Consider the following 27844-nt stretch of genomic DNA (forward strand, 5'->3'; position numbering starts at 1 on the left):
GAGGATTTATGGATTCATTTTATTATTGTAAAACAAATATCCAGGATCTCAATTTAATAATCATTTAAATCCTTCAGATTTGAATATTTACTTAAAGAGGGTGCACCTTAAATTCTTAAATCTTACCATAACCTGGTTTAAGTTGTTATAATCACGTATTTAACAGTTGCTTTAAACTAGAAATAGCATTGACATTTCAATATATTTCTGGGGTTTAATGGTGAATTAAATCAAAACTACTGTACTTAACTACAAGGAAATTATATTCAAGATTCAAGATTGTTTCAAACAAGTAATTTGTTAAGGAACAGCTGATTAGATCAAAGAAAAAAATGTTTTAAGGACTGGAACATATTTGCTGTTCAAGCCATCTGTTCATCACAAATCTTCCTGCAGCAGACTGAATTACCTGCAGCACTGCTGGTGAGTGGAAAATGTCTGTCTCCCGTCCAGGTTTCCCTTTGTGTTGCTCATCTAACTTTGATGCATCTGTGACTCATTTTATGGATATAGGTGTACTGTCTGAAAGGGACACTGTAGGCTAATAATATAAGACTGTCTCATAGTTACAGGACTGGAAATGTCTGACTGCTAATTGCACATTTACAGAAACAGTTCATCATGCACCAACGCATGCACTGACATTTGATTGTGTTCGGTTTAAAAGAGTGAGGACATTGTCTAATTACTGTTTGGTTGGAGTTTAACACTAGAATTACTGAGCCTTTTTTTTCCGCTGGTGCAAGTCCCTACTACTAGATTTACTAGCCCTGCGCAAATTTGCGTAAATTCCCCAGACCCTAACACCTCTTGGCACCCCGCTGAGATTTTCACAGGCCTTCAGCTCCATTGTTCTCCAGCTTTTGTTGTGCAAACACACCCTCCTCCAACCCCCAACCATGAGAGATTCAGGTCTTTCCTTCCCTGCAAGGCTACTTTCCTTCCTTACCTGCAGCGTACAATACACCATGTTAGTTTCTATGTGCAATATTTCTCATATGCAATATTAGTTTTTGTCAATCCTTGTCACTACATTGCATGCCTGTCCATAAACATATATACACAGAGTTGTACACATATTTAAATAGCCACACCTTAATGTGTTCAGTCTGTACCAGCTACATCTCATTTCTTTGCAAGCTCCTTTGATCACATTTGCTAATTTACACACTGAACGTTAATATTAAGCACCCATTTCCAAACTACAAAATTATTAACTTGGCGTACAAGTTTCACATCTTCATGATATTATATTACATATTCATGTCACATATTCATGTGACAAACTTAATGTTTGTCACATGAATACGTTAGCTTCTTGTTCAAATGAACAGTTTTCTATTGGCCTAGGTGGAAATGTCTGGTTGAAAACAACAGTCAGGCAGGCACCAGCTCACTCAAGTGTGAGCTGGTGCTCATATGAGTCTAATGAAGCGAGGCTCTGTGGCATTCTGTATTAAATTCAAATAGATACTCTAGTCAATTCTATTTATATATGACCAAATCACAACAACAGTTGCCTCAAGGTGTTTATATTATTGTCACAATGAGAAGCATAGAAAAAAGTGCTTGTATAAATCGATGTGAATAGGTGAATGAGGCAAGTTGTATAAAGTGCTTTGATTGCTCAGGAAGAGTAGAAAAGCGTTGTAGCTATAAGAACCAGTCCATTATGTGTGTGGAGTTTGAACCCAAAATGCAGATTCCATTCAAATAAATGAATACGAATCTTTATTTAAAGGTAAATGGCCTGTATTTATATAGCGCTTTACTAGTCCCTAAGGACCCCAAAGCGCTTTACATATCCAGTCATCCACCCATTCACGCACACATTCACACACTGGTGATGGCAAGCTACATTGTAGCCACAGCCACCCTGGGGCGCACTGACAGAGGCGAGGCTGCCGGACACTGGCGCCACCAGGCCCTCTGACCACCACCAGTAGGCAACGGGTGAAGTGTCTTGCCCAAGGACACAACGACCGAGACTGTCCAAGCCGGGGCTCGAACCGGCAACCTTCCGATTACAAGGCGAACTCCCAACTCTTGAGCCACGATCGCCCCTAAGGTGAGCCTACAAACCCAGACAACAACAAATGAGAATGTACAAAGAGGCCACACTGGCAGAAAACAATACAAACAGTATTATGCAACAAAGGGAAACTGAGGGCTTAAATACAGACATGTGGTAATCAGGGAGAAGGAACACACCAGGGAACACAGCCGAACAAAATCAGGGAAAAAGGCAGAGGGACACAAAACTGAACAACACAAGACGAAGACTAATAAAATAAAACAGGAAGTAACAAAAGATAGAATCACAAATGGGGAAGATGACTTGGCAAGGAATGGAGAGCACAGGGAAAGGTCGATAAATGAAATAAGGGCATTAATACAAACCAACAAATGTCAAGAATATAACCCAGCAAATCATGATATTGCAACCACAGACACATAAATTATCACTCTAAGGAAAAACCAGAAATACCAAATACAAATGAGAACACAACCTACGCTAAAATATAATATTAGATACACTCAAAACAGAAAAACTACAACAAACCAGGTCAAACAGAGTATATCAAACAGAAACTGAAAGTCCAAAACTGAAAACACTAGGTCCAAAACCCAATATCATGCAGTACCCCACCACCCACCTACTGTCCCACTGTTCAGGGAGAGATGCCAATGCTGGCAACTCAGTTCAGCAGGTCTGCCAGCAGTCAGATGGATGTGATGATGAAACTCTCTGGGCCGGCATCAGAGACAGAGCAGATCAGGGGGTATGGCCAGGTGGCCTCAACGGGTTGAGGAACAAAACCAAAACCTTTGAGATGTTATAGGTGACCTAGTTGATCATACAGACAATTGGTCTTACAGGTAAACCCTGTTTATGTATCTTCAGTAAACCACACAAACTTGGTGTAGATTAAGTATTTTCGTCACTGAGCACTGACCTCACAGCCCATTGTTCATTCAGTGGTGCTTGTTTCAGTAATTGTGCAAAGGTACTGTTTATAAGGTTGGGAAAACCTGCAGTCAGGTGAGACTGAAGAAGTCACTGACTGAACTGTCGAAACGTTTCTCAAACTGAAAACGTCCAGATGAACAGAATCAACTTTTGGGGATTTACTTACTTGGATGATTGAGCGCATCAAGACATTCAGGATGGTTGTTTGAACCATTTATAGTTCAAACAAGGACAAAAAGGACAAACTGCCCTAAGAGCAAACAATGTAAATGTTTAAACTCAGATAAGCAGCATGGGCATTGTTGTTGTAAAAACAAATATAGCTAATTTCAAGATGATTTCTGCAGTGTATTGCTCTCATTAATTATTTATTTCTTTATCTTTTTTTTAAAAAAATTATTTCTTTTATATTAAAACTTTGTTTGTATCTTTTAGTTGTTATATTGTTTTATTATTGTGTAATTAATATTTTTGTTTTTGTTTATAGATTTATTTGCTGTGCAGTACTTTGGTCGAAGTCTGTGTTTACATGTGCTACATAAACAAACCTTTTTTTCCTTTTTAAAAGTAAATTTAATATCTTAATAAATGTAACCTTTACAATCTACAAAGCTAAGTGAAATACACATTTTATGTAAAATCACTTCTGAACACTCAATTTAGAAAATTCTAAACAGGAAAATTTCCATGTTTTGTTTTGTGCAACCTAAGGATTTTACAATTATGTGTAAGAAGGTTACAGTTTATTAGTTTATAAGTTTTGTGGTGTTTTCGTTGTCATCCTTATTGACCTACTGTCTTTTGAGATTTCTCTCTCTTGATTTGTTCCAAGTGCACAGATCTATTAGATATAAAAGATTTTTATGTAACGCTACATGTAAAAACCCATGTTACAGTTGATTTAACCACAAATTAACAATAGATTATTGCAAATGTAAACCTGGTTACTAGTTTTACATCAGTATTTTGTCTTTTCTGGTGGCTGGTATATCATACATTTTAACTTCTCTGAAATTGTGTGTAAGAAGGTTACAGTTTATTAGTTTATAAGTGTAATGTTGACTCGTTATCTTTGTGTTTTCTCCTCTGATGTATTCAGGCTAAAAGAGTCTTCCAGAAGCCCTGCACACATTTTAATGATTTCACGTGGCTCCCAGTGTGAATGTGATTAACATGAAATATCAACCTTTATTTTTAGCTATAGAATAGAATACCTTTAGTTGTAATGTTACAGGTGTACAGCAAAATGTCAAGCATTTCCCTGAGTTGAATACATTTAAGGCAAGTTAAAAAAAAAAAACCAAGCAAGTGCTTTTATATTATAAATAAATTAAAAATAGAAAATATTAATGCAAATACAGACAAAATACCGACGATTATGAATTACAAGAGACACACGGACATCCATTTCACATTCCTTTGTGATATTGCACAGGATGTTCTGAGTGATGGCAGTGCACAGTGTTATGAGACACTTTAATGACTTCTGCAGGGGCCTTTACTGATGTGTAGCGCCGCTGATGTTTGACATTTCGGCTTCTGTGCTGGTACCTGAGTCTTGGTGGTCTTGTAGTAGTCTTGTATGCTGATACGATAGCTGTAATGTCACCCTCAGTGCAGCTGGCATGCACCTGGCATATGCTGCACTAAATATGCTTTCTACTGAACCACAGTAGAAGGACACCAGCAAGTGTTTGGAGAGGTCGTAGGCAGGAGATAAAACATTTTAAATAAAGTCATTGATTTATTTTTTTGGGTCAAGTTATTATTTATTTAATGTTAGTAAAGTTTGTTATGTAACGTGACTGCTTTCGTTGCCCCGCGCAATGTGTGGCTTCCATAATACTGTATGTAAACAAGTGGATGACACAGTGCTCGTACCAACAGGGGGCGATGTTTGGTTTAGTTGCACAATAAAGCCCATTGACGAGAGTCAAGTTGGCTTCAGTTCATTTCCTTTCAATGCGACGTTCGACATAAAGGTATTATAACATTCGCTATTATCAGCCGGAAATTTACTTAAATGAGCACTTATGGTAGATTATATATTTTCTTTCTTGACATTTCTAAGTTTAATTTAGTTGCTGTTCATTACTAGCCTCTGTGTCATTGGTAAATAGTTTTATTTTGAAAATGTGGGCAGGATGTGGTAGGCTGATTTGATGCAGGGAATTGAAGTTGAAAATGAAGGAGCGGCGAGCGAACAGGAAGAAGAAAAGGAAGCTAGCTGCAGTTTAGCTGCTTTTAGCGTTTCGATAATGGCGCCTTTAGACCTCGATAAGTACGTAGAAATAGCGAGACAGTGCAAATATCTGCCTGAAAATGATCTAAAGGTGAGTCGAAGTTTCTGGATTTAACTTCAGATAAGCTCTGTTAGTATTCGTAAAAGGTCATGGTGCGACTAGACGAGGTTTGTTCAACAAATGTGGCCGGTAGTTTTAACTGGGTTTCACGCTCAAGTAATACTCTGTTGTTTGTTTCAGCTTTTAAAAATGAATCTCACAGAATTATAACGCATGTTGACTCTGTTAAACACGTCGGTGTGAATAGTGAGGAAGGTGCCACTTAAAACATTGTAATGGGAACCACTGCTGTGTCAGTGTCTGCCGTTACCATAAGCCGTATTAACTTTAAATATAAGATATAGGTTTAACTGTGGAAAGATATCATGGTAGCCGAAATATTCCGATGAAATGTGCACTGGGGGTGTAAATAGCATAAGGAAGACAACATCTATACGTTTATTCATCCCTCTGCTCTGAGGCTTTGCTTGAAACGGCGATCAGAGCAGAGCTAAATATCAGACAGACTCTGAGTGCGTTGCAAAGAAAAATGAAACTTTCTGAAAAAGGAGTCATTTTGACTTTGTAAATGTCTCAGAATGAACTGAGATCAAAGTAGTTCCTAACTGTATTCTTTACATCCCATTTGAGTCCTTTAGTCACACTGCTGTGAAAATGTTTCACTTAAAAAACAAGTTAATATTCAGTAGGACATTAATTACTTCATACTTGGAAATAGATGGCCCCTATTAGTGCCCGATCTGACATAGGGAAAAATCTGGACTACAGCTAGTTTAATTAACTGTAACTAGCAGTTAAACTACTTACAAGATTACCACAGAAATGTGAAAGTCACATGACTGCAGAAACATAGCACTCAGCTGAGTGCCTACCTTGTCACAGATCATGCCTACAAATCGCCTTTAAAGAGTTCTAGCGTTTCTAGTGCTTTGGTTCGGGAGATAGTGGAAGATCCTTCAGTCTGCATGTAAAAGTATTGTTGCACAAGATGCAGCACAGAATGTAAATCCCAACCCATTTCCCATTTTACAGTCCATCTGTAAGAATAGAATTTAATGGGCTGTGTGATACACACGCTGCCTTTAATATAGTGTGTTTCCAGGTGCCTGTGTCCACTAACAGTGTTGTGTTTTTCCTCCTGTAGAGATTATGTGATTATGTTTGTGATTTGCTGCTTGAAGAATCAAATGTTCAGCCAGTCGCTACTCCGGTTACAGTTTGTGGAGACATTCATGGTCAGGTAGGTCTGTGTGATTTTTGTTTTTTCTTCTTCTATAATTTTCTCCCAGGGTGATGCACAATTTTCACCATGGGCAAAATACAGAAGAAGAAAAAAATGCTTTATTTATCCCATATTTTGAAAATACTTTTGATTACAGAAGTGAATATTATTATTGTTATTGTTGTTATTATTATTATTATTATTATTATTATTATTATTATTATTATTGACCAGTAAAATATTTAATCATCATCAAAGCAAATTGAGTTTTAAAATGGCAATAAAACCACAACAGACTGATTGAGCATCTGTAATATTTGCTGCACTTCTGTTTTAGGAAACAGTTTTTACTTAGCCCCTTCTTGTCTGCAGCTTCAGTTCAGCATGCTGTTGATGTGAAGTTGTCCAAGACTTCAGCACTTTTTTTTCAGGTGGACAAATTTGTTCAACTGTTTTTGCAAGTTTGGGAAGCCAATCAGTATTCGCTTTGGGTCTGAATCACCACTACAAGCTTGTCCATCTTATTATCCAAGGACCTCACATTCCCCATATAATAGCTGGAATGGACATTTCATATCCCACTCTTCCACCTCAGCTCTTTGTTTAGCTCCAGCTCTGCAGCACCATTGTCTACTCTGTAGCTCCTCCGAGATAACAGGTCTCATTCCATCATGAGCAGTGGTGTACCCTGTGCCATGAGTCAACTTGTAGCAAAAAAGAGAGAGAAAGAAACCGCTAACAAGAAAAGCGTACCATTTACCATCTAAATGGAATCACTCCATTTAGATGGTAAATGGAGTGATTCTTATGTAGAGCTTTTCTACTCTCCCAGAGCACTCAGGGCGCTTTATATAACACGCCTCATTCACACAAGCACTTTTTTCTATGCTTTAAGCGCTTTCCATCTAACATTCACACACATTCAGACCGATGGAGGCATCAGATAGCAACTTGGGGTTAGTATCTTGTTGAAGGATATTTGGCATGCAGACTGGAGCAGCTAGGGATTGAAACGGCAACCTCCCAATCAGTAAATGACCCACTCTACCTCTACCTCTAAAGCTACAGCCACCCCAATATAGGATCGGTGGCAATATGTTATTGCAGTCATAAAAAGCATTTATAATACGAATATAATTTGGAAATAAGTTAAGTTAGGATTCTTTTTTTCACTAGCACCTACTTGGCTCTGCTCAACTTGACTCTGCTCTACTCTGCTCCGGTCATTTTTAATTGCAATTAATGTGGGTGAGGTCATTATGGCACACAACAACTGAGAACATCAAGACAATAATATACTCGCTGCTAAACCATTAGTAAACATCTGCACCTTGTCATTGGACCACGGTGTTAGTTTGTGTGTAGCCATTTCCCTCGTTGCCTGGTTTCAAAAATTCCGGGTTTGATTCTTGTGAAGGAGTCACTCTTGATTTATCCAGTGATGGCATGCAGTCAATTGACGTCAGGCTCGACTCGGCTCATTGGAACCCCGGCTGAGTCGGTACTATAAAAAGTAGCTGGTACCAGGTACTTTTACCAGTACTGGTACCTGTTGGGAAACCCTAAAAACCAAGTTGAATCAAGTAGTTACTAGTGGAAAAGGGGTTTTTCGTACCCCAGTTTAGTTCATTTTGGTTTCAAGGTTTATTGGTACGTGTGCTAGTTCTAATTTAAATATTTTGATTGATGAGTTCTTCTTAATCTTCCTCTCTAGTTTTATGATCTATGCGAGCTCTTCAGAACTGGAGGCCAAGTACCAGACACAAATTACATTTTCATGGTAAGTAAGCTCCCTTTACTTTTGCCTGAGCTGCAGCACATTTAAATAAATCTGAATGATGAAGGCTGTTAGGCATGTTGTAATACCATTACATAAAATTGTAATGCCTCTCAGCAGCTGAATCAGCCCATGAAAACCTATCATTGAGAATTTTTGAATAACGTGTAATGTTGATAATACATGATGTGAGGTGCCGCACATTTAAGTGGCAGGACTCATTATTGAAGAACGTGATTAATAGTTTCAGATGCCTTTGTTATTAGATTTTGAAATTTCCCATTAAACGGTTCTCAAATTTAACTTAATATCGGAGCGTGTCTTACTTTTAGACTAGTGGGTTAGTTTATATTGTTTCTTCGTTTAGTCGACTAAGAAATTGGTCACCAGGAACATCCCTAGTTACATGTTGCTTTAACCAGTCTGCATTTGCAAGTTTAATGCAACTAGTTAAAATAAAAAGCAGGTGTTCTGTTCTCATACAAATATCCACCTTTTCCAGAACCTTTTTAGTGTCTGAGTCTTTAATAATGTCTTCTTGTTCTTCTTCCCAGGGAGATTTTGTAGACAGAGGATATTATAGCTTGGAGACTTTTACACACCTGCTAGCTTTAAAAGCCAAGTGGCCAGATCGTATCACACTCCTTCGAGGGAACCATGAGAGCAGACAGATAACTCAAGTGTATGGATTTTATGGTATGTACTTCACTTCATGTATTTATGGAAATACATTTTTTGTGTGTTTACTAAGTTCAAAATTCATTATTAACAATGGTTTACATTTTCTGTTTGTCTGTTGTTTGTTTTAGATGAGTGTCAGACAAAGTATGGAAATGCAAATGCCTGGCGGTATTGCACGAAAGTGTTTGATATGCTGACTGTGGCAGCTGTAAGTCTGATTCCTTCTCTCCGGTTACATGACATTTAACTATTGTTCCTTTTTAAATGCAGCATAATTGGAACCAGTGCATCCATAAAGACATCTTAAGTAGCTATTCACCCCCTGTATGTTATCTTTATGTAAATGGCTGCTTGTTACTTCATTTAATACATTATCATAATAAGCTGCAATTTAAAACATTGGGTCTTTAGCATCACAACAAAACAAAGAGCACACTGGTTTACATAACATTTTCTTAATTTTGGGGGGTTTAATATTAAAAGGTGCCTTTATCCAGCAGGCAGTTAGCTTTGCATTAAATATTTATTACAGTATTCATCATCACAGACAGAGCACAACAAGGATCAAGGCAATAATTCTCCAGGAATTCAATTAAAAAGTACTCTGAGGTTACTTCTTTCTTTTAATGATCTTATGGATATATAAGTATCCATATAATCTTCTGTAACAGGTGTATTACCAACACAAAACTATAGAACGCCAGAAAACAACTCACTCCATACATAAACGCTAGATGCAATCAGTGCTAAACCTATTGAAAATGGTCATGACACAGGCAGAATCATAACCATGACCGTCATCGCAAACTAGTCCGTTTCAACAGCAGGAAGATAGATTTCAAGAAATTATGCATCCAAGGCTTCAGCTCACTTATGATTTTGGATGTGTTCTTGCTTTTAGAGAAGAGTAAGAACAGTAAAGTGTGGCAGACATTTTTGTAGAGTAAGGGTGTTTTCACATCAATAGATGGTTTATTCTGGTCCCAATCAATTTATGAGTTAATAAACTTGTAGCTTTTCCCTATGATTTGGTTTGAGAAAAATCCAAGTGAACTCAAAGGAAACCAGAATGAGCCGCTAGAAACCATGTGAGAATATTTAGTCCACTTATTGGCCAGGTGTGTCTGGGGAGTGAGCAAATACAGGAAGAAGGTGGTGTTTGTGGGACCGTCGGAGAATTTACGTTCACAGCTAGTTGCTAGCTCATACAGATCATTTTTTCATCTATAGTACCTTTCCACAATCTGGAATATAAAGCGTACATGGCTACAATGCACACTTGGTAGTTGGTCTGGATCAAGGGCTGCAAGGATCCATTGAGTAATTCAAATAATTTGATTATAAAAAATCTTCGACCCACATTCTTTGCTTCAATGCATTGTTTAACACACGGCTGTGTAGCCTGCCAATGTGTTAAACAATGGAGACGTTTAACCAACGAGCCTCCTGAATTTATATTAAAATATGCAGATGAACTGTTAACTTAGTCTGATTACCAAGTTTACTTGCACACTGAACTCAAACATGAGCGGACACCAGAACTGCCTCGTTTCAGAACTCTTTTTGCCTCCTATTAATGTTAGGAAGCCAGAAAGAAGACATAGTAAAGATAATTTGTTATGCCTTAGTTTAGATTGAATATATGTCTTTTGACTGTATTGGGATTATTTATGTATTTTTGTATTTAAGAAAATGTTTCTTTTAAAAGAATTTTAATATGCCACATACATGCAATCGAAGAGTTGAGTTTAAATTTGTTGTATGCAGTTAAGTTTTAAAACATTGCAGTTTCTAAAATCTTCTCAAAAACCAGTGAGCAGTTCACTCTGAAAGCCTTGGGGTTTTTTTTTCTCTTTTTGGGATATTTATTGCTTATTATAAGAAGAAAGTATTTCTTAGCATATTACATGATTGATCAATGGAATAATCAATAGATTCCTTGATTTCAAAAATAATCGATAGCTGCAGTCCTAGATTGAGGTCAGATCATGTTCACTCCATAAACAAACCGTTCTGGAGTTGATTCAGAACTGCTCTGAGACCACTTCCTCCAAATGGTCTCAGTATGCTTGTTTGGCGATTCACATCTGCACAAATGAATCTGGCCAAGGAGGAAAACAAACCAGACTTTGATTTAAACAGACTAAACACAGAAGGTGTGAAAACACTCTGACACTGCCCTCTTCAGTTCTGCTACCAGATCTCATGAGCACTCTTCAGCAGCTGAATGTACTGCACTTCAAACTTTCCTGAAAGTTGTTCTGCTGTCAGGATTTTCCAGTTTGTGAAAGAGTAGAACAGAGACAAGCAGATGGCAACTTTGAAGTGTTGCTAATAGAGATGTCTATTGACTTGGGTTTATTCATTGATTTGTTCATAATAGTATGTTTTAAACCCTAATCCCAGTTGATAGATGAGCAGATCCTGTGTGTCCATGGTGGTCTCTCACCGGACATCAAGACTTTGGACCAGATCCGAACCATCGAACGCAACCAGGAGATTCCTCACAAGGGGGCTTTTTGTGATCTTGTGTGGTCAGATCCAGAGGATGTGGACACCTGGGCTATCAGTCCACGAGGTGCTGGCTGGCTTTTTGGCTCCAAGGTTACTAATGAGGTATGTTGAGCCATCCGTGTTGGAAAACCAGTCATTGGAAAGCATCCTTTAACCCAGGTGTGTCAACCTCCTTTTACTTACTTCTCTAATCTGTTGTGTTTTAGTTTGTTCACATCAACAACTTGAAGCTCATCTGCCGTGCACACCAGCTGGTTCACGAAGGCTACAAGTTCATGTTTGATGAGAAACTGGTGACCGTGTGGTCAGCGCCCAACTACTGCTACCGCTGTGGGAACATTGCCTCCATCATGGTCTTCAAGGACGTCAACAGACGAGAGCCCAAGCTGTTTCGAGCCGTTCCCGACTCTGAACGTGTGATACCTCCTCGAACAACCACCCCCTACTTTCTCTAATGATAAAGCGGAAGTTTTCTCTTAGCGCTACCCTCTGGACTTCTCATCCCTCAAATATTATTCAGCAAAAGATTACATGCAGGAAATCTTATAAGACTTCCTGGATTTTGTTTTTTGCACTTCTCTCTGTGCAGCTGAAGAGCACCTGTTGGGTCAGCCATCAGATCCATGCCGTGCTTCCTTCCTTTTTTGTAAACTCACAACATGTTTTAGGAAATTAACACAAGTTAAGAGTGTTTTGAGTAGCAAAGAGTTTCTTTAAGCTACAGTCTGTTTGCACCACACCCACATTCTGCCATAATGCCAGACTCATACTGTTAAATGACTTCATATTTTAAATAATTACAATTTTTGATCTTATGTATCCCTCCCAAGGAAAGTAATTGACAAATATTTATAGTAGCGCGTGCCAACAATAGATGCATATAAGTGACGTGATAAATACTGTTTCCTTTGATTCACTGTGTAAAAAGCTCCTGAGCGATTCTCTCAGCGTTTTGCCTTAACTGCTGATTTCATACTTTAGCTTCAGTTTAGTTTTCCTTTTTTATTTATTCAGTTCAAAAAGTGTCTTGCTACTGCACATGGATTTTTTTTTTTCTTTTTTAAATGGCAAGTTCCCACAGGTATCTTTCTTTTTAAAATTTCCCATCCATCTCTGCAGTGTGATGAATTATGGCATTTTATAAGCAGAATCTTTAATTGTGGAAAAATAAATAGCTGAAAAGTAGCTGTAATTCTAGGAGAGCATAGGCCTCTTTAACATTGTTTTCCTGTTTTTGTTTTTTGTTGTTGTTGTTTTAATTTCAATAAAACATTCTTCCTTAATATTTGCAAGTAGTTGTCATTTGAACCTTACTAATGATGTAATTTTGGCCCAGGATTGCCAAACTCAAATTTACTGAGGCTAAATGTAGGTAAAAGGGAGAGGTTTCAAATGACAGAAGCTATCTAGAGCAACCACATCTCTTACCTGACGTGACCCTTCAAAATTTACCCAAAATGCACTTTTTGAAGTTCTCTCCATCAATCATCAGACAACAGATCAAACATCCAGGGCACCAGTGCTTGTTTCTGTTTCTTCTATAGGTATTAATTTGGTGTGGGTTTACTCCTAAAACAAGCTCAGTTTATTTATTTATTTATTTTATCCTTTTTGGCTTTACACTATGACACTTGGAAAGAATGTAAAATCAATGTGATTAACTTTTTTTTTTTTTTTTTTAAAGTTTAAATGTGTTTAAATTTCAATTTTTTGCTAGGCTTGGACCTTCCTCAAATTTTTGTTAACTAGGTCCAAAACCCCCTGCGGCTTTCTGCGGAACAGCGACTCAAAGGGAGAAAACCCGTGGAGGCCTCCCGCAAACAACAGATGTGCTAACCAGCGAGCTCAATTGCCTTCATCCTCGTGACTAAACTTACAAATCATGAACTTTAAAGTGTTATTCAGCTGCTCCACCAGCCCATCAGTCTGAGGGTGGTACATACTGGTCCGAACAGATTTACAGAATGGTGTGCCCTGGTCATTCAGTATCTATTTGAGGATCTGAAACACCGCCTGCCCCACACTTATTGCAGAAATGGTGCATAGCAGCACTGCTTCGAGATACCGTAATCGACCACAACTAGTACAAAGCCTTATTCCCATGCATTCCAGTGAAATGGCCCAGTGAGGACCATACCTATGCACTCAAAAGGGACCTCTATTAATGTCAGTGAGTGCAAAGGCACTTTTGGAATGGCTGGCTGGTTAACCAGCTGAAACTCCAGGCAGAATGCGCACCATTGGCGCACATCCGCTAGGATGACCGGCCAATAAAATCAGGCCATTATCTGCTCCAGAGTTTTATCATATCCCATGTGACCGGCCATTGGGTTGTAATGAGTCGCCTGGAAAATTCATTTCCCGGGGCCTTTTAGGCACCAACCAGCCTCCCCTGTCACCACACCCTGAATCCTCTGCTCCACCCCTCCCCTGAACAGAGCCACAAACTACACCCCACGACACCCTAGTTTTATTTGTGGTTTGTTGGATATGTAAAGGTTGAATGCGAGGCAAAACCTTCAGCTTTCAGGGCCCTCCTCTGTGGAAACAGCTCCCAGTTTGGATTCAATACACAGACAACCCCACTCCTTTTTACGATTCTTCAACTAGGGCTGGGCTGGATCAGGTGACCCTGAAGCCAGCCACCTAAGCCTGAATTGAATGTTAATATTGAAACACTCCACCTTTGAGCCACCAGTATTTTGTAATCATTATCTAAAATGGCATTAAGGAATCATAGGATCATACTACTACTGGTAAAAATTTTGGCTATTAAAAACTGTAACGATGTGAAGCTCTTATTTTGAAATAGTTGACCCGGAAATAGCTAGCCAGTTGGAGTGGAGTAGTGCCAGCGGCGGTCCTCACCCTGCCTTCTGTTTCTCGTCGCCTGTCACAGCCTTTGAGCAGCGTTCAAGCTCGGACAGACAGCAGTCCAATCAACGCTGCGGGGGAACTCGTTAGCCGGTCTGGTGGCACTTCCACGCACTGAGATGCCAGGAAAGTCGCGCTTCAGCAGTAGAGCTCGTCGAGGCTTTCGCTGTGATTTTTGAGAAGCATCTCTGTGAAAGATAGTACAGTTTGTCACCGTTAGCCGGCTGCACAGGTAAGAACAAATGGCAATTACACAAGCAGAGGCGGTTAAAGCCCTGCAACCGCCAGCACTCAGTGTCACCTGCATATATGTGGTATTCTCTGTTATCTTTAATATCCAGATGCTTATTATGTTGAGATTTTATTCATGATGCTGATGTTAGATATCAGGAATGAGCTATGTTATTAGAGCTCATAGCACAATCACGCTCTTTGATACAGATTTTTACCGGCAAAGACAGAAATTTGAATTGGATTTAAATGAATGCCACCCATCTACCAGTGATAATAATATTGGTATTCAGTTTACCTAATTTTTAAAAAAAAATTCTCCAAACTTGATTGTTATTTTTGGAGATATTTCTTCCAAACATAGTGACAAATACTACTTGTGCTGCATGTTGTGTTGGTTTGGAACAAAGAGATGTTCACAGGTGAGACAGGTTTTTACCAACTCTGCTGCTGTTAACATGATAAGTAAGCCACAAGGGAAAGCGAGAGAAAACAATGATACACATGATGTATAGCATGAGATTGTCATGCAGACCTTCTCTCACAGCTTCTCGCCTTCATTTAAAACTGAGCATAAGTTTTAGGTACTACAAGTAAAATAAGGCTTCACACACTTCATACAAAGAACATCAGTTTCATGAAATAATTAGACAATACAAAAATAACCAAGGTGCCGTCTTCGCATGTCTTATTTAAGAAGCAGCTAGGGCACTCTAACTTACAAGACAGAAGTGTTCGCAGCATATTCTGAAAAATCTTTACATGAAAAACCTCACTTTTACCATAGCCTAAACGTATTTATTTAAATAAAAATATAAGCAGCACCCCAAAGTAAATGAGTGTAATGACGTGTCATTCCACGTCATTACACTCATTTACTTCATTACATAAGTTAAGTAAAGATAGCTTGAGTTCCGTTCACAAGTTTTCCTGCGCACAGTGATAGTCACCATCCCACTAACTCACTTAACTCTAGACTTTGCTAATCTAGCATTGGACTAAACTGTAATCATAATAGAGCAGGGCGATATGGCCAAAAATATTTATCACGATATATATTTGAAAATTTGCGATAACGATATAACTGACTATATAATTGATGCGAGACAAAATACAACTCCACAACATTACTAGTGCAAAAAGACAACCTTCCATTTATTTTCACTTAAACAAGAAGCTGGTTTTTATGTACATTAAAAGCTTTATAAAAATGTAACAGTGCAAATGCAAATTCCTTGCTGAAAGTTTAACCAAAAGGCATTTCCAGTAGAAATGGGCTGACATATCCTGAGCATAACCATGTATAATATCCACTGAAGTTAAAAGAGGTGCTTTGCAACATTAAACTGCAGTGTGCAGTACGCATTTTTCGGACCATAAGGTGCACGGGATTATAAGGCACATTAAGCGAAACAAAGCAGTCAGATAAATCAAACTTTATTAAACTCATTCTTCTTGCTTCCTCCACTTCTGTACCATTGATTCATTAATGTTGAATTCTCTGGCAGCTGCTCTATTCCCATGTTGTTGCAGTATATTAATGACTAACCTCGTATTGTGGATGGATTATCTCAGTTGTTCTCCTGACTGAAGTTTGGTCCGTTTACAGCATCCTGCCATGCGATTGAATTTGTCTCTAGCCATGAGGAACCTTCACGTTAACTTTTATAAGTGGAAAAGTGTTAGTGTTCGTCCTCCAGCTTCACTGTTTATGTTATGCTAACATAGCTGTGTCGCTAGCGATCACGTAGCACATCATTATATACCAGCTAGCCCAACTTCAGTAACCCTACAAACGTCACTGCTGTTTAGTTTCCTGTCTTCATTTATGTTGGAAGTGATAGCAGAGCTGTACGTTTGAATTTTTTCAGAAATCTCTCAGTCTGAACATGCTATATCATGCTTAGGTAACTAGCGAGCTAACTTCCGATAGCTTCCTGCTAACTTCTAACTCCGTTAAATGTAATAAATTTTGTTTTCATGGATGCCTGGAAGTTAAACTTTATAGTTACACCTGGTAAAGCAGCAATGCTGATCGTTTTATTAAAGATGAAAGAATTGAGACAGTTTTTAACTCTCAGTGATGCTGCAGTGTTGGTTGACCTGAAGCATACAGAGTTTAGGACCCAGATTACTCCCAGATTTAAGAGCATCTTAGTCCGACAAATACGACAATAACGACGGCCGCTTGCATGTTCTGCAAAAAAATGTGCTTTGTTGTGTATCTGACGGACAAACACCAAACCAGTTCCACATCACGGAAGTTTCACCATTTTTACAAACCAATTCTGGTTCATCTGTTTCACTCAACAATCGGCCATGTGCGTATGAAAACAAAGGCACTGCGCATGCGCGTTTTACTCCCATTCTATCGCGATATTTCATTTTCCTATAGTTGCCTAACATTATACCGGTATTACCGTGAACGGTATAATATGGCCCAGCCCTAAATCATAATATTAGAAATGTAGAAACACTTAGAATAGCCCTTTACTGTCATTGTATCTATTCTGGAATAACTTGGTATAATCCATCATACATAACAGTTCAGTTAACATCCCGACTCTGCTACTGCAAACACTGACACGTCCACAGGCACACCCACTCAGAAAAGGATTAATGGACTGTTAACTGTATTTCATGACATGCAGCTACATACATAACTACTCAATGTGACAGGGCTTTGTTTGTTGCTATTGCCGTTTCTCACCACATACACCGTCATGGCATCAAATGCCCACACAAGTACAGGAAAATTATACTTTTAGGCAGTGCTTAATTAATCTGAAAAATCTGTTAAGGTGAGGTTTATATTGAATTTCAATGTATAAAAAAATTCCTTTTTTAACTCTTCAGTTTGAAATTATGGATTTACATTACTTAAAAGCCAAACAGATGTAGAGCCACACACATGCACAGTAACTTAGGGGCTATAGCCAGACATGTTTATAGCACGGTAAAATTGTCATTAGCTGCAAATGATTTTAACATGCAGAGCATTAGCTGAACATTGTGCCCTAGCTGTCTGCTGCCTTGACCTGATTGTACATCCTTAGCAAACTGGAGACTGCAGCCACTGTGAGAATGAAATATGGGACATCCCAGGTCAACCTAAAAAAAGGGTGACCATGTGATGCATTTCCTCCTCCATAGTTTCTTATTTCTATTCATAAGTAAGTAGGGCACCAGTAAGACGCTTGGATAACTCCAATTATCAGTGTTTGTTCAGTAGTACAACCATGCATATCAACATGTTACATATGACTAGATTATTTTCAAGTCAAATCAAATTTATTTATAGATGTTTAAAAACAACTGGAGTTTACTAAATCATGATGTAAGTGTTACAGGATAGACAGTATCAGGAATTTGCTCCGGAAATCAAGACAAAAAAAACAACAACAATCTTTTGCTTCATTTTAACGGTCTAAATTGTTCCTCTTTAGTCAGTCACAAGTTCTGATTGGCTGACTTTCATGTAGTTTCCTTCCGTTTCAATGAGTACTAATATTTTTTTGTAACTGAAATGTTTTCTTTAATCCATCACCATCAGTCTATAGAGTATCGACCGTATACGGTCTGTATTTCTCTTTAAATTCAGGTGTGAAAAGTCAGTGTCATGACTGGAGCTGAGACTGAGGATGATATTCCATTAGGTGAAAGGAAGACTGTCACAGACTTCTGCTATCTCCTGGACAAGTCCAAGCAACTCTTCAATGGGCTACGGTTGGTTGGAATTTACTTTGTTTTCTTCTGTCTGCTGGACTGTGTTTTCTACTCTAACATTGGTTTACAGTGCATTGAACAGATACCCCTCAAGAGTGTGTTTTCACTGGATTATTCTGCAGCATTCGGTACCAGTGTAGGAAGTGGTGTGCCCTGTCTGTTAGAGGGGTGGATTGATGTGTAGCTCATGTAAATTTGTAAATTTGTTATTTGATGGCTTAAAAATGAATACAATGTAAACCATAAACATTTTTGGGTGCTTGCATTCATTTATTAAATTATAACTAAGAATGAAATGAGCAGAATATCACGTTAGTCAAAACAAATGTGTTTTAAACATAAAATCTGATATCCTGAAACTTCTGCAGGCAGATAAAATGAATAAAATGCATGCATATGAAACATTTTGTTGGCATTCTCCAAGGTTTTGGTTCAAATGCTAAAACCAGTTTCCACCTATTGCATTGCTATTTCATTCATATCGTAATATGACTTTCTTTTTCTTTTTTGTTTTTTAAATCACATAAAAATGTATACCAGTATCATCTTGGACAGTAGGATTGTGACACGACCTGGAATGTGCCACATTGGTGGCTTCAGTAATCTGTGAATGTCGCCTTTTTGGTAATGTTCTTCATGGCTTCATTCAGATTGAGTAATGGCAGGAATGGATAGACCTGTGTTACACACGAGTAAGATGGATAGTCGTGTGTTTATTTCATAAAAATGGCGATGATTGTGATTTATAACCAAAAAGGGCTCAAAAAATAAGAATTATCCAGATTATTTAAAAAAAGATAAAGATATTGTGCTTGATAAAACTAAAGACATTGCAAATGAATTTAATGATTTCTTTGTAAATGTTGGCTTTAATTTAGCAAAAGAAATTCCAGAGTCAAGAAATAATAACGACCTGAATAAACATATTACTCAGAATGTGTCCTCCATGTTTATTGGTGCTGCAACTCATAGAGAAATAATTAACATTGTGAAGACATTTAAAAATAAAAAGTCCACTGACTGTTTTGGTATTGACATGATATTAGTTAAAAGTATTATAGAATATATAGTGCAACCTTTCGCATACATTTGTAATCTGTCCTTTCAAACTGGTGTGTTTCCCTCACAAATGAAAATAGCAAAAGTTATTCCAATCCAAAAAAAAACGGAGAGAGATGTCAGTTTACCAATTATAGGCCAATATCACTACTCCCACAGTTCTCAAAAATTTTAGAAAAGTTATTTGTTAATAGACTTGATAAATATATTGAGAAGCATAATCTCCTAAGTGATAACCAATATGGCTTTAGAGTGAAAAGGTCCACTTCAATGGCAGTGATGGAACTTGTTGAAGGGATATCTAATGCAATAGATAATAAGGAATATACTGTTGGTGTTTTTATAGACTTAAAAAAGGCGTTTGATACAATTGATCATTCTATATTAATGAATAAACTAGAGAGATATGGCATAAGAGGGATAGCATACAAGTGGATGAAAAGTTACCTGGATGAAAGATATCAATATGTCGAATTCAATAATGTAAAATCTAAGCAGTTGAAGGTAACTTGTGGTGTTCCTCAGGGCTGTGTTCTGGGCCCTAAATTATTTATATTATATATAAATGACATATGTAGTGTTTCCAAACTGTTAAAATGTGTATTGTTTGCTGATGATACCACTCTGTACTGCTCAGGTAAAAACTTAGAACAGCTTCTGACTACAGCGGAAAAGGAGTTAAATATATTAAAAAACTGGTTTGATGTAAATAAGTTATCATTAAATATAAAGAAAACAAAATTGATTATTTTTGGCACTAGACAAATGAAAAATGTATCTAAAATAAGGGTTAATGGAATTGAAATTGAAAGAGTGTACGAAAATAAATTTCTTGGAGTGATAATTGATGATAAGCTGAGTTGGAAGTCTCATATAAACCACGTGAAAACAAAAATGTCAAAAACCATTGCTATTCTCTATAAAACAAAGCATGTCCTGAACAAAAAAACATTATACACACTTTATTGTACTCTGTTGCTTCCATATATGACTTACTGTCTGGAGATATGGGGTAATGCATATAAAACGAACACTCTTCATATTTTCAAGTTACAAAAAAAAGCTATAAGAATTATAAACCAATCAAACTATATAGAACCAACTAACATTTTGTTTATTAATCTGAATACCCTGAAATTTTATGATTTAGTTGAATATAAAATGGCACAGATAATGTATAAAGCACAAAATAACTTGCTTTGCCCCAGTACTCAGAAGCTGTTCAAAGTCAGAGAGAGTCAATATGACTTAAGGGGAACAGATTTCTTTAAAAAAAACAAGATAAGGACAAATATAAAGCAGAGATGTGTTTCTGTTAGAGGAGTTAACCTGTGGAATAGTTATGACAGTGATTTAAAAAGGTGTAGTTCATTTTCCTTGTTTAAAAACATGTTTAAAAATAGAGTAATAGAAAAATATATAAATCAAGAATGAAAAGAGCAAAAAGGAGGAAAGAAAAAAACCTCTTGATTCTTTTGCTTTGATGTAGTTACTTATCTAAGGTGGAAAGTTTTTTGTTTTTTTTCTTTGTTGTTTTGTTTGTTTGTTTGTTTGTTTGTTTGGTTTTTGCTTTGTTTTATTATTTTCTTCAAGCCCTGTGTACAGGAGCTGCATACAAAAAGATATTTTGTGAAAAGGGTTGGCGTAATAAGCAAATGCTTCAGCCAATACCTTTTGATTAGCCTTGTCTCATGCTTTCTTTCTTTATGGTAGATTTTTGTTCTGTTTTCACTGTTTGTTTGTTTTTTTTTTCACTGTTTTCACTGAGATTTGAATTTGAATGCTAATCAATAAAATCAAAATCAAATCAAAATTTAAATAATTACAGGCAGCAATCTATAAGGAATGTGGATTATAAAATATTAGCTAAAATTCTAATGAATGGAGTTAATGATGTGTATGTCATTATTGATAAAAATAGACTTGTAGTCTTCAGATGTGAGATAACTTTAAGAGAAATTGTATATACTGGCAATGACACAGGCTTCTTTATATAGGTTTGCATCAAAAGAAAGCGTTTATGTTTCACATTCCTACTTGTAGACAGTGATATAGACATATGTGAATTTTCATAAAAGTCCATTGTGTAAGTAAAAGTAAATGGCTTTTTGAGTGAACCTTTTAATGTTTCCAGTGGGGTGAAACAGGGATGTCCTTTAGGCGCTTTCCTGTATGTCTTTGCTATTAGTCTTCTGCTGAAAAAATGAATGAAGGTTCCCGTTTTAAGAGATATAATCTCTGTGATTCATCTAGAGTGAGAGCCATGGCTAATGTTGACATAATCACTAGCGATCTCCAATCTTTAATATCTTTCTTATAAACGTATATCTTGGAAACGGGATGGGCAACATTTATGCATCAACACAATTAACTAACTCATGCCACTTATGGCTATTTGTCGTACTTTCCTGATTTGAAGTTTGAAAGATTTTATAACTGAAGCAGTTATCAGCTGAGCATTGCTGACCTATTTACACTCTTTAGAAACTAATTGTGATTGCTATAGAGTGCAAGCCATTTTAGTGGATTCATTTCCACCCGTTGTTGGAGTTTGCCCCAATTGCATTTTATGTTCCACCTTCTTGTTATGCTGCTTCTTCTCGTCCGCAATGTCAGCTGACAGAATGATCACGGACATAAATCAAAGATACCAACTGCGCTTTTATTTACATTTTACAAGTGAGATGATCACTTAGAGAGAAAGCTAGAAGCAAAATGATGTCTCTATGATGTTTCTGAGGGCCCGGTGGCGCCAGTGTCCGGCAGCCTCGCCTCTGTCAGTGCGCCCCAGGGTGGCTGTGGCTACAATGTAGCTTACCATCACCAGTGTGTGAATGTGTGAATGTGTGTGTGAATGGGTGGATGACTGGATATGTAAAGCGCTTTGGGGTCCTTAGGGACTAGTTAGGCGCTATATAAATACAGGCCATTTACCATTTACTTGCTGCAGCTTACTGAATGTTACAGAAGGAAAAAGAAGTGTCCCTCACACTCTGAGCAGAACTCCTGAGATCAAGAAGCAGTACTGGTCCTAGATTTTTCACTAAGTAATTTATTTATAAGCATAGAAGTAGCCTGTTCATTTCAGGCATGAGTTAGGCAATCTACTAAAAGGAGGACAAATTAATATGTCCAAAACAGGCAGACCCAATTAGACGGCAATCCACATCTTAATAAAGTTACTGTTACTTTGTCCCGTGCATAAAATCACAGCAAAAGTAACTACTCACGCTTTTTATTTGCAAAATTGTTACTGTGGTTTGTTTGTTTGTTTCGATGTGACTTAATATAAATACAATGTAACAACAGAAGAGGATTTTATGCTGTAGACTGGGATTGTAACATCTAGTCCTTTATTGGATCTAAAAGTGCCATTTGTGTTGGGTCTGAACACACAATAAGAAAGGAAGAAATTTTATCAATAACACTACCCATTCTGGGTGAGAAGCTGAATGTTAAGATGTTGCCAAGCATGTACAAAGCTGTCATCAATACAGCAAAGCTTTAAAGCGCTTAAGCGTAGAAGCTCTTTGGTTTTTTTACACTTTTGTCTTTTGTACACAATTCCTTACATCTAGAAAAGATTCTAAGATTAGAGTTTGCTGTTGGAGTTGTAAAAAAAAAAAAACCAACAAAAAACTGACAAGGGTCATGCTGCTCACAACAATTCAAAAAATGGCAACTACACAAATCACCCTGACTGAAGCCTTGGCCTTACTTGGTTCTTAAGGTTGCTTGTTTTCTTTTTGTCATACACGAAGCAAGATATTGTAGTTTACACTTAATCTAGTCCTCAGATGCATTCCTAGTCACATTTCTTTTGGATTTGTTTCTTGCGATATTGTTAGAGTGGCTATCACAGCTTCAGAAAGCTTCAGAAAAACTGTTGAATAAACAGAGACTGGCCATCTGGAGTAGCAGGAGTTTTCCTGCTGAGTTGGTAAACCTGCCATTTGATATAAGCCAAGCTGGCCAGAACTGACACTAAGAAATTGAGTACAAAATGGGGCCAGGCCCCCGACTGACATGGATATGTTGGGTACTCCCAGTTTTTATGAAAAGTTTCGAAGTTAACTTGCATTTACTTTTCCAATAGTAAAATTTTAGCTCATATTGCCTTTTGAAGCCTAGCTCTTAGTGACTCTGTTCTGCTGAATGAAAAACTGACACAGATATAAACCAAAGCCATGACCGATGTTGGTGCTTCATTTTGCTATTTTCAAATGTACTCACAGTCTGCAAAAGCATCCCATTAATAAGTTAAAGACTGAAAGGTGTGAAAAGAGACATGCTCACTCCAGTCGTTGCACCGGAGAGCAACTTGGGGTTTGTATCTTGCCCAAGGATCTTTGGCATGCAGTCTCGTACAGCCAGGGATCTAGCGATTGTGGTTAATGGCTGGAAGTTGGGAAATCTCTAAAACATTCTAGCCCTACTGTTTGTTTTTCTGTGTTTCTGGTGGCTTGGCACCATATTTTTGTTATTGATCAAGGTTGGTAAGGTAGGCTGCCACTGTTTATGTCTAGTTGCTAATAGAATGATTTTTATTTCAGCTTAAATCTGGGACTTTAAGATGAAAAGAGAAACATAATACTTTTCAGACACAAGTTATTGTGTTATCCTGGTAAATTAATACTTTCTGTTAATTTTACAGACAGGCAGGACTGAAAGTGCCTGCTTCCTGGCTCTTACAATAATGCCCATCATAACTTCATCTTACTGGATAAAACAGATTAACTTTTAGGACATAATTTATTTTATTATTATTTTTTAGAAAAGGTGATAAATCTCAGTATATGTTATTGCAATACTCATACAATAATCATATTGTATGTTTAAAAATTATGAGTGAAGTATTGTGAAAGCGTCTTATGAGCTAGATAATCAGCCAGCCATCCTTTTGTACCCTGGTGCCTTCTGCTTGTTTTGTTCTGAGATGAGAGTGACGCACTGGGTTTGTGATGCATTAGTCAGGGCTGACGCTGCCTTTTGGTCACATTTGAATCATTGACAGAGGGAGCGGGTCATCAGGTCAAAGTTAGGATTTAGAGGGCGCACAAATTCAGAGTATTGTTGAAATATGAAGCACTATTGTTAAACATCCAGTTTAATTTTGGTTGTTCACCATTCACTGTAGTAATGTTGGCGTGTGAGCATTGTAAGAAGAGATCAGCTAGGATCAAATTTAATACCATCAATATATTCTCATATGTGTGTATCAGAATACACTAATTATGTATGCTATCCATGTAGGGTTTTGTCTCAGTTAATGTGCATTTATTGTAGTTTTCTGTCTTTAGTGCATGGTGGTTTTATGAGAATAAAAAGTGTATTTTAAGTTTACCTTGAAAATTTAAAAGCTTGAAAAGGTTTGAAAATTAACCATAGCTAATAACAATGTGCAGCATGGTGTCATTTTATTTACTGTAATTGTTAACCTGCTTTAAAAAGCTGTTTAGCACATTTTACTGGTTGAATATTGGAGCATGAAGAAAGGAAAATCTAATTAATAGCATTCATTAACATTTTAAGGTAAGGCTTTAAGCTGCCCGGTGTGTGTGGCCTTCGAGTGATAAGACAAGGATAATTGTAAGCTGAACATGTGAGATATCCTTGAGCTTTCAGGAAGGGATATGCTGGATGTAAAACTCAAGACAAACAGAGAGCATCTTTGCAACACTAAATGTGGCTTAATAATCACTTTTCTCAAAAACCGGTCACTGGAAGGCATCGTTGCAATTGAAAAAATAGTTTTCAAATAATTACTGAGCTCTGGGTAAAAAGACGCCCCATTTCTGTACAAATTTGTATAATGTGTGTTGCATGTAATGGAACAAAAAGGTCATCGCTTTTCCTTGAACAAAAAAAAGTAACTGGGGTCACAAAAAGCACCAAGAGTGCTAACAACTCTGTTTCACGAATGTTTTCACTGTTCTTTTTATTGGAGTTTGTTTGAAAGGCTGAGCACAATCAGTTGAATTTTTTGTGTGCTTTTCTTGCCTTCTCTTTCCTCTTTTATGCCGTCTTTTGCTGCAGAGACCTTCCTCAATATGGACACAAGCAGTGGCAGTCCTACTTTGGGCGGACCTTTGACGTCTACACTAAGCTATGGAAATTCCAGCAACAACACAGGTTATTTTTTTCTTGTACCGTTTAAATACTTGAATGAAGAATGTTCTTTTTTCTTTCTAAGGGTTGGTTTTATCACTGTCTCAATGTTAAGTTTGACATCTTTGTATACTTACTGACAGGCAGGTTCTGGACAGTCGGTATGGACTGAAGAGATGGCAGATTGGTGAAGTTGCATCCAAAATTGGACAGCTTTATTACCACTACTAGTAAGTGACAGGGCCTCCTGAGTCATGTATCAATGTTTTGCAGCATTATTAATTTGACTAAGGATAGGGTAGTCATCAGGTAGGATACATGTGTTGTTGCCTTTTGAATGAAGTGGACTGCTTATTGGGGTCCCAACATAGGGTCCCGAAAATTCCATGTCTGTTTAGTATCAGCATACCTTCCCTAACTCAGATGGTGGAAGACGACAGTATATTTTACCGTTTTCATGAAGACTTGCCACTGATTTTATTTCAGCATCACGTACATTCTTTGAGAAAACGACAGTACACTAAAATATCAAACACTAACATAGAATTATTGTTCTTGGCTGGCTTAGCGATAGCATGCTGTCTGTGCAGGCGCTTGCAAAGATCTGAAGTTTTGTTAGCAGCACAATGCAGATGTTACTGTATTGGATGCAGTCTCCACTTTACCATCGCGCAATTTTCTTTTTGTGCAATAAAAACAAAAAATTATGTCCTTATACACGCCGCAGCCTGCACCACTATTTTACTCCTCCTGCACACAAACTGAAATCTTTCCCATCCCTACTGCACCTAGAAGGTTTTTTCCAGCAACCGTTAAGGGAAAAAAAAAAGAACTGGCAAAGTGTTGGGCATGATGAAATTAGCCACTTCTGCATAAGCAGGAAACGTCCAAACACTGTTTTTACAGCCCACAAAACTCCTTAAATGCACTCCTTAAAAAAAAAATAATGATAATTTAATTCAGTGGCAACTACATCTGAAAAAGCTAGTCTGTCACCACAATGGAAGTGCCCATATTTATCCACTTCTTGTTACTACTTTGAGTATTCTAGTCATTATAACTTTAAATATTGCATTACTTAACTGCAAGCAAGCAATGTTTATTTATGTAGAGCTGTTCAAACACAGAACTCAGGAAGTGCTTTAGAGAATGTAATCCAAATTAAAAATTAGGGGAAAAACAGAAATCAGTGGTTTGTGGAAATTCCAACTAGAAAAGGTTTAGAGCAGGGGTGCCCAATCCCGGTCCTCGAGAGCTACCGTCCTGCAGCTTTTAGATGCATCCTTGTTCCCACACAGCTGAATCAAATGAATGGCTTGTTATCAGGCCTTTGCCAAACATGATGGCATGCTGAAGAGGTAATCAAACCATTTGATTCAGCTGTGTTGGAGTAGGGATGCATCTAAAAGCTGCAGGATAGTAGCTCTCGAGGACCGGGATTGGGCAGCCCTGGTTTAGAGCAAAGAATCTCTAGACAGCTCTACTGTAAGACGATAGAAAAGAGATCACATTAGTCCAGTTTTCACATCTTTATGTTTTTTTGTTTGTTTGTTTGTTTTATCATTGAAGTAAAACAGTGAATACATGTTAGATCTGGTATGTTATGAAACTTTGAGAGCTCTCAGGTAGCCGCAAACAGCTCAGCTCATTGTCCCTGGTGTCAAAACTAAACACAGAAAAGCAAATGAATGCTGCTGCATTCGTTCAATTTATCAATCACCACTTGCAGATTTGTTTAAAAAGATGCAAATTTGAAATATGTATTCCTCTTTGTTGACAGCCTTCGTACCTCAGAAACAAGTTACCTGAATGAGGCCTTTTCATTCTACTCAGCCATTCGTCAGCGCTCCTACTACTTTCAGGTCAACAAAGAGGACAGGTAAGCTCCAGATATTTTTTGTTAAAGTAGTGTAAGTTGCAGTTTTTGTAAGATGTCTTTAAACGTTATGTATAATAAGCCTGTTTAAATTTACCTTATTAAGAAATGAGATCATACTACGAAAAAACTCCCAATGAAGTTAGTATGATTGCTGATTCAGAGGGGTGTACTACTTTGTCAACTATGTGTGAAAGTGGCTTTCTTATTACCTGGCTGGGTCACCATGGTGACTTATGCTCCAGGCATAACCTACTAGGAGTAGGTTATGTTTCAGTTTAGTCGTCTGGAACCTCCACATTTCACTGATTTTTTTTTTATTTGCACCATGTTTTAAGCGCAATTTAGGTTCCCCGCTGGGCAAACATGTCTCAAATGTGCAAGTTGTTGCCCAGCTGTAAATATATAAATGTTATAATTTATTATAATCTGCTGCCAAGTCTCTTTTACACAGTTGGAACTGCAGCTACTAGTAACCTAGAATGTTTAAAATGATCCAGTT

The 27844-nt window shown here is 37.6% G+C and overlaps 2 protein-coding genes across 3 annotated transcripts in view; both read left to right on the top strand.

Annotated features, from left to right (window-relative positions):
- Nucleotides 1-5118: 5118 nt before the first annotated feature.
- Nucleotides 5119-12753, top strand: LOC147326496 (serine/threonine-protein phosphatase 6 catalytic subunit-like). Its single transcript, XM_086301755.1, has 7 exons — nt 5119-5304; nt 6419-6514; nt 8211-8276; nt 8828-8969; nt 9083-9162; nt 11361-11570; nt 11675-12753. The coding sequence occupies exons 1-7, from the start codon at nt 5134-5136 to the stop codon at nt 11921-11923; spliced, it is 1014 nt and encodes a 337-aa protein (XP_086157881.1). The 5' UTR covers nt 5119-5133; the 3' UTR covers nt 11924-12753.
- Nucleotides 12754-14277: 1524 nt separating this feature from the next.
- Nucleotides 14278-27844, top strand: part of scai (suppressor of cancer cell invasion) — a 31215-nt gene continuing 17648 nt past the window's right edge. The window contains exons 1-5 of one of the 2 annotated variants that reach the window (XM_086301756.1): nt 14278-14574; nt 18175-18299; nt 25395-25490; nt 25610-25696; nt 27247-27345. In XM_086301756.1, the coding sequence (XP_086157882.1) occupies nt 18193-18299; nt 25395-25490; nt 25610-25696; nt 27247-27345 (389 nt within the window). In that variant the 5' untranslated portion in view covers nt 14278-14574; nt 18175-18192. Of the gene's footprint in view, nt 14575-18174; nt 18300-25394; nt 25491-25609; nt 25697-27246; nt 27346-27844 lie in introns of those variants that run through there. The other variant, XM_086301757.1, reaches the window with a different exon arrangement.

This window comes from Aulonocara sp. 'chitande type north' Nkhata Bay, linkage group LG7, assembly GCF_057382095.1.
Source record: "Aulonocara sp. 'chitande type north' Nkhata Bay isolate Kocher_YH1m ecotype deep benthic linkage group LG7, A_spYH_male_GT1.1, whole genome shotgun sequence".
NCBI classification, from domain to species: Eukaryota; Metazoa; Chordata; class Actinopteri; order Cichliformes; family Cichlidae; genus Aulonocara; species Aulonocara sp. 'chitande type north' Nkhata Bay.

Coding starts and splice junctions, on each gene's coding strand:
- LOC147326496 (XM_086301755.1), top strand. CDS start 5,134: ATGCAGGGAATTGAAGTTGAAAATGAAGGAGCGGCGAGCGAACAGGAA. Junction 5,305..6,418: donor TGCCTGAAAATGATCTAAAG/GTGAGTCGAAGT, acceptor TTCCTCCTGTAG/AGATTATGTGATTATGTTTG. Junction 9,163..11,360: donor ATATGCTGACTGTGGCAGCT/GTAAGTCTGATT, acceptor CCCTAATCCCAG/TTGATAGATGAGCAGATCCT.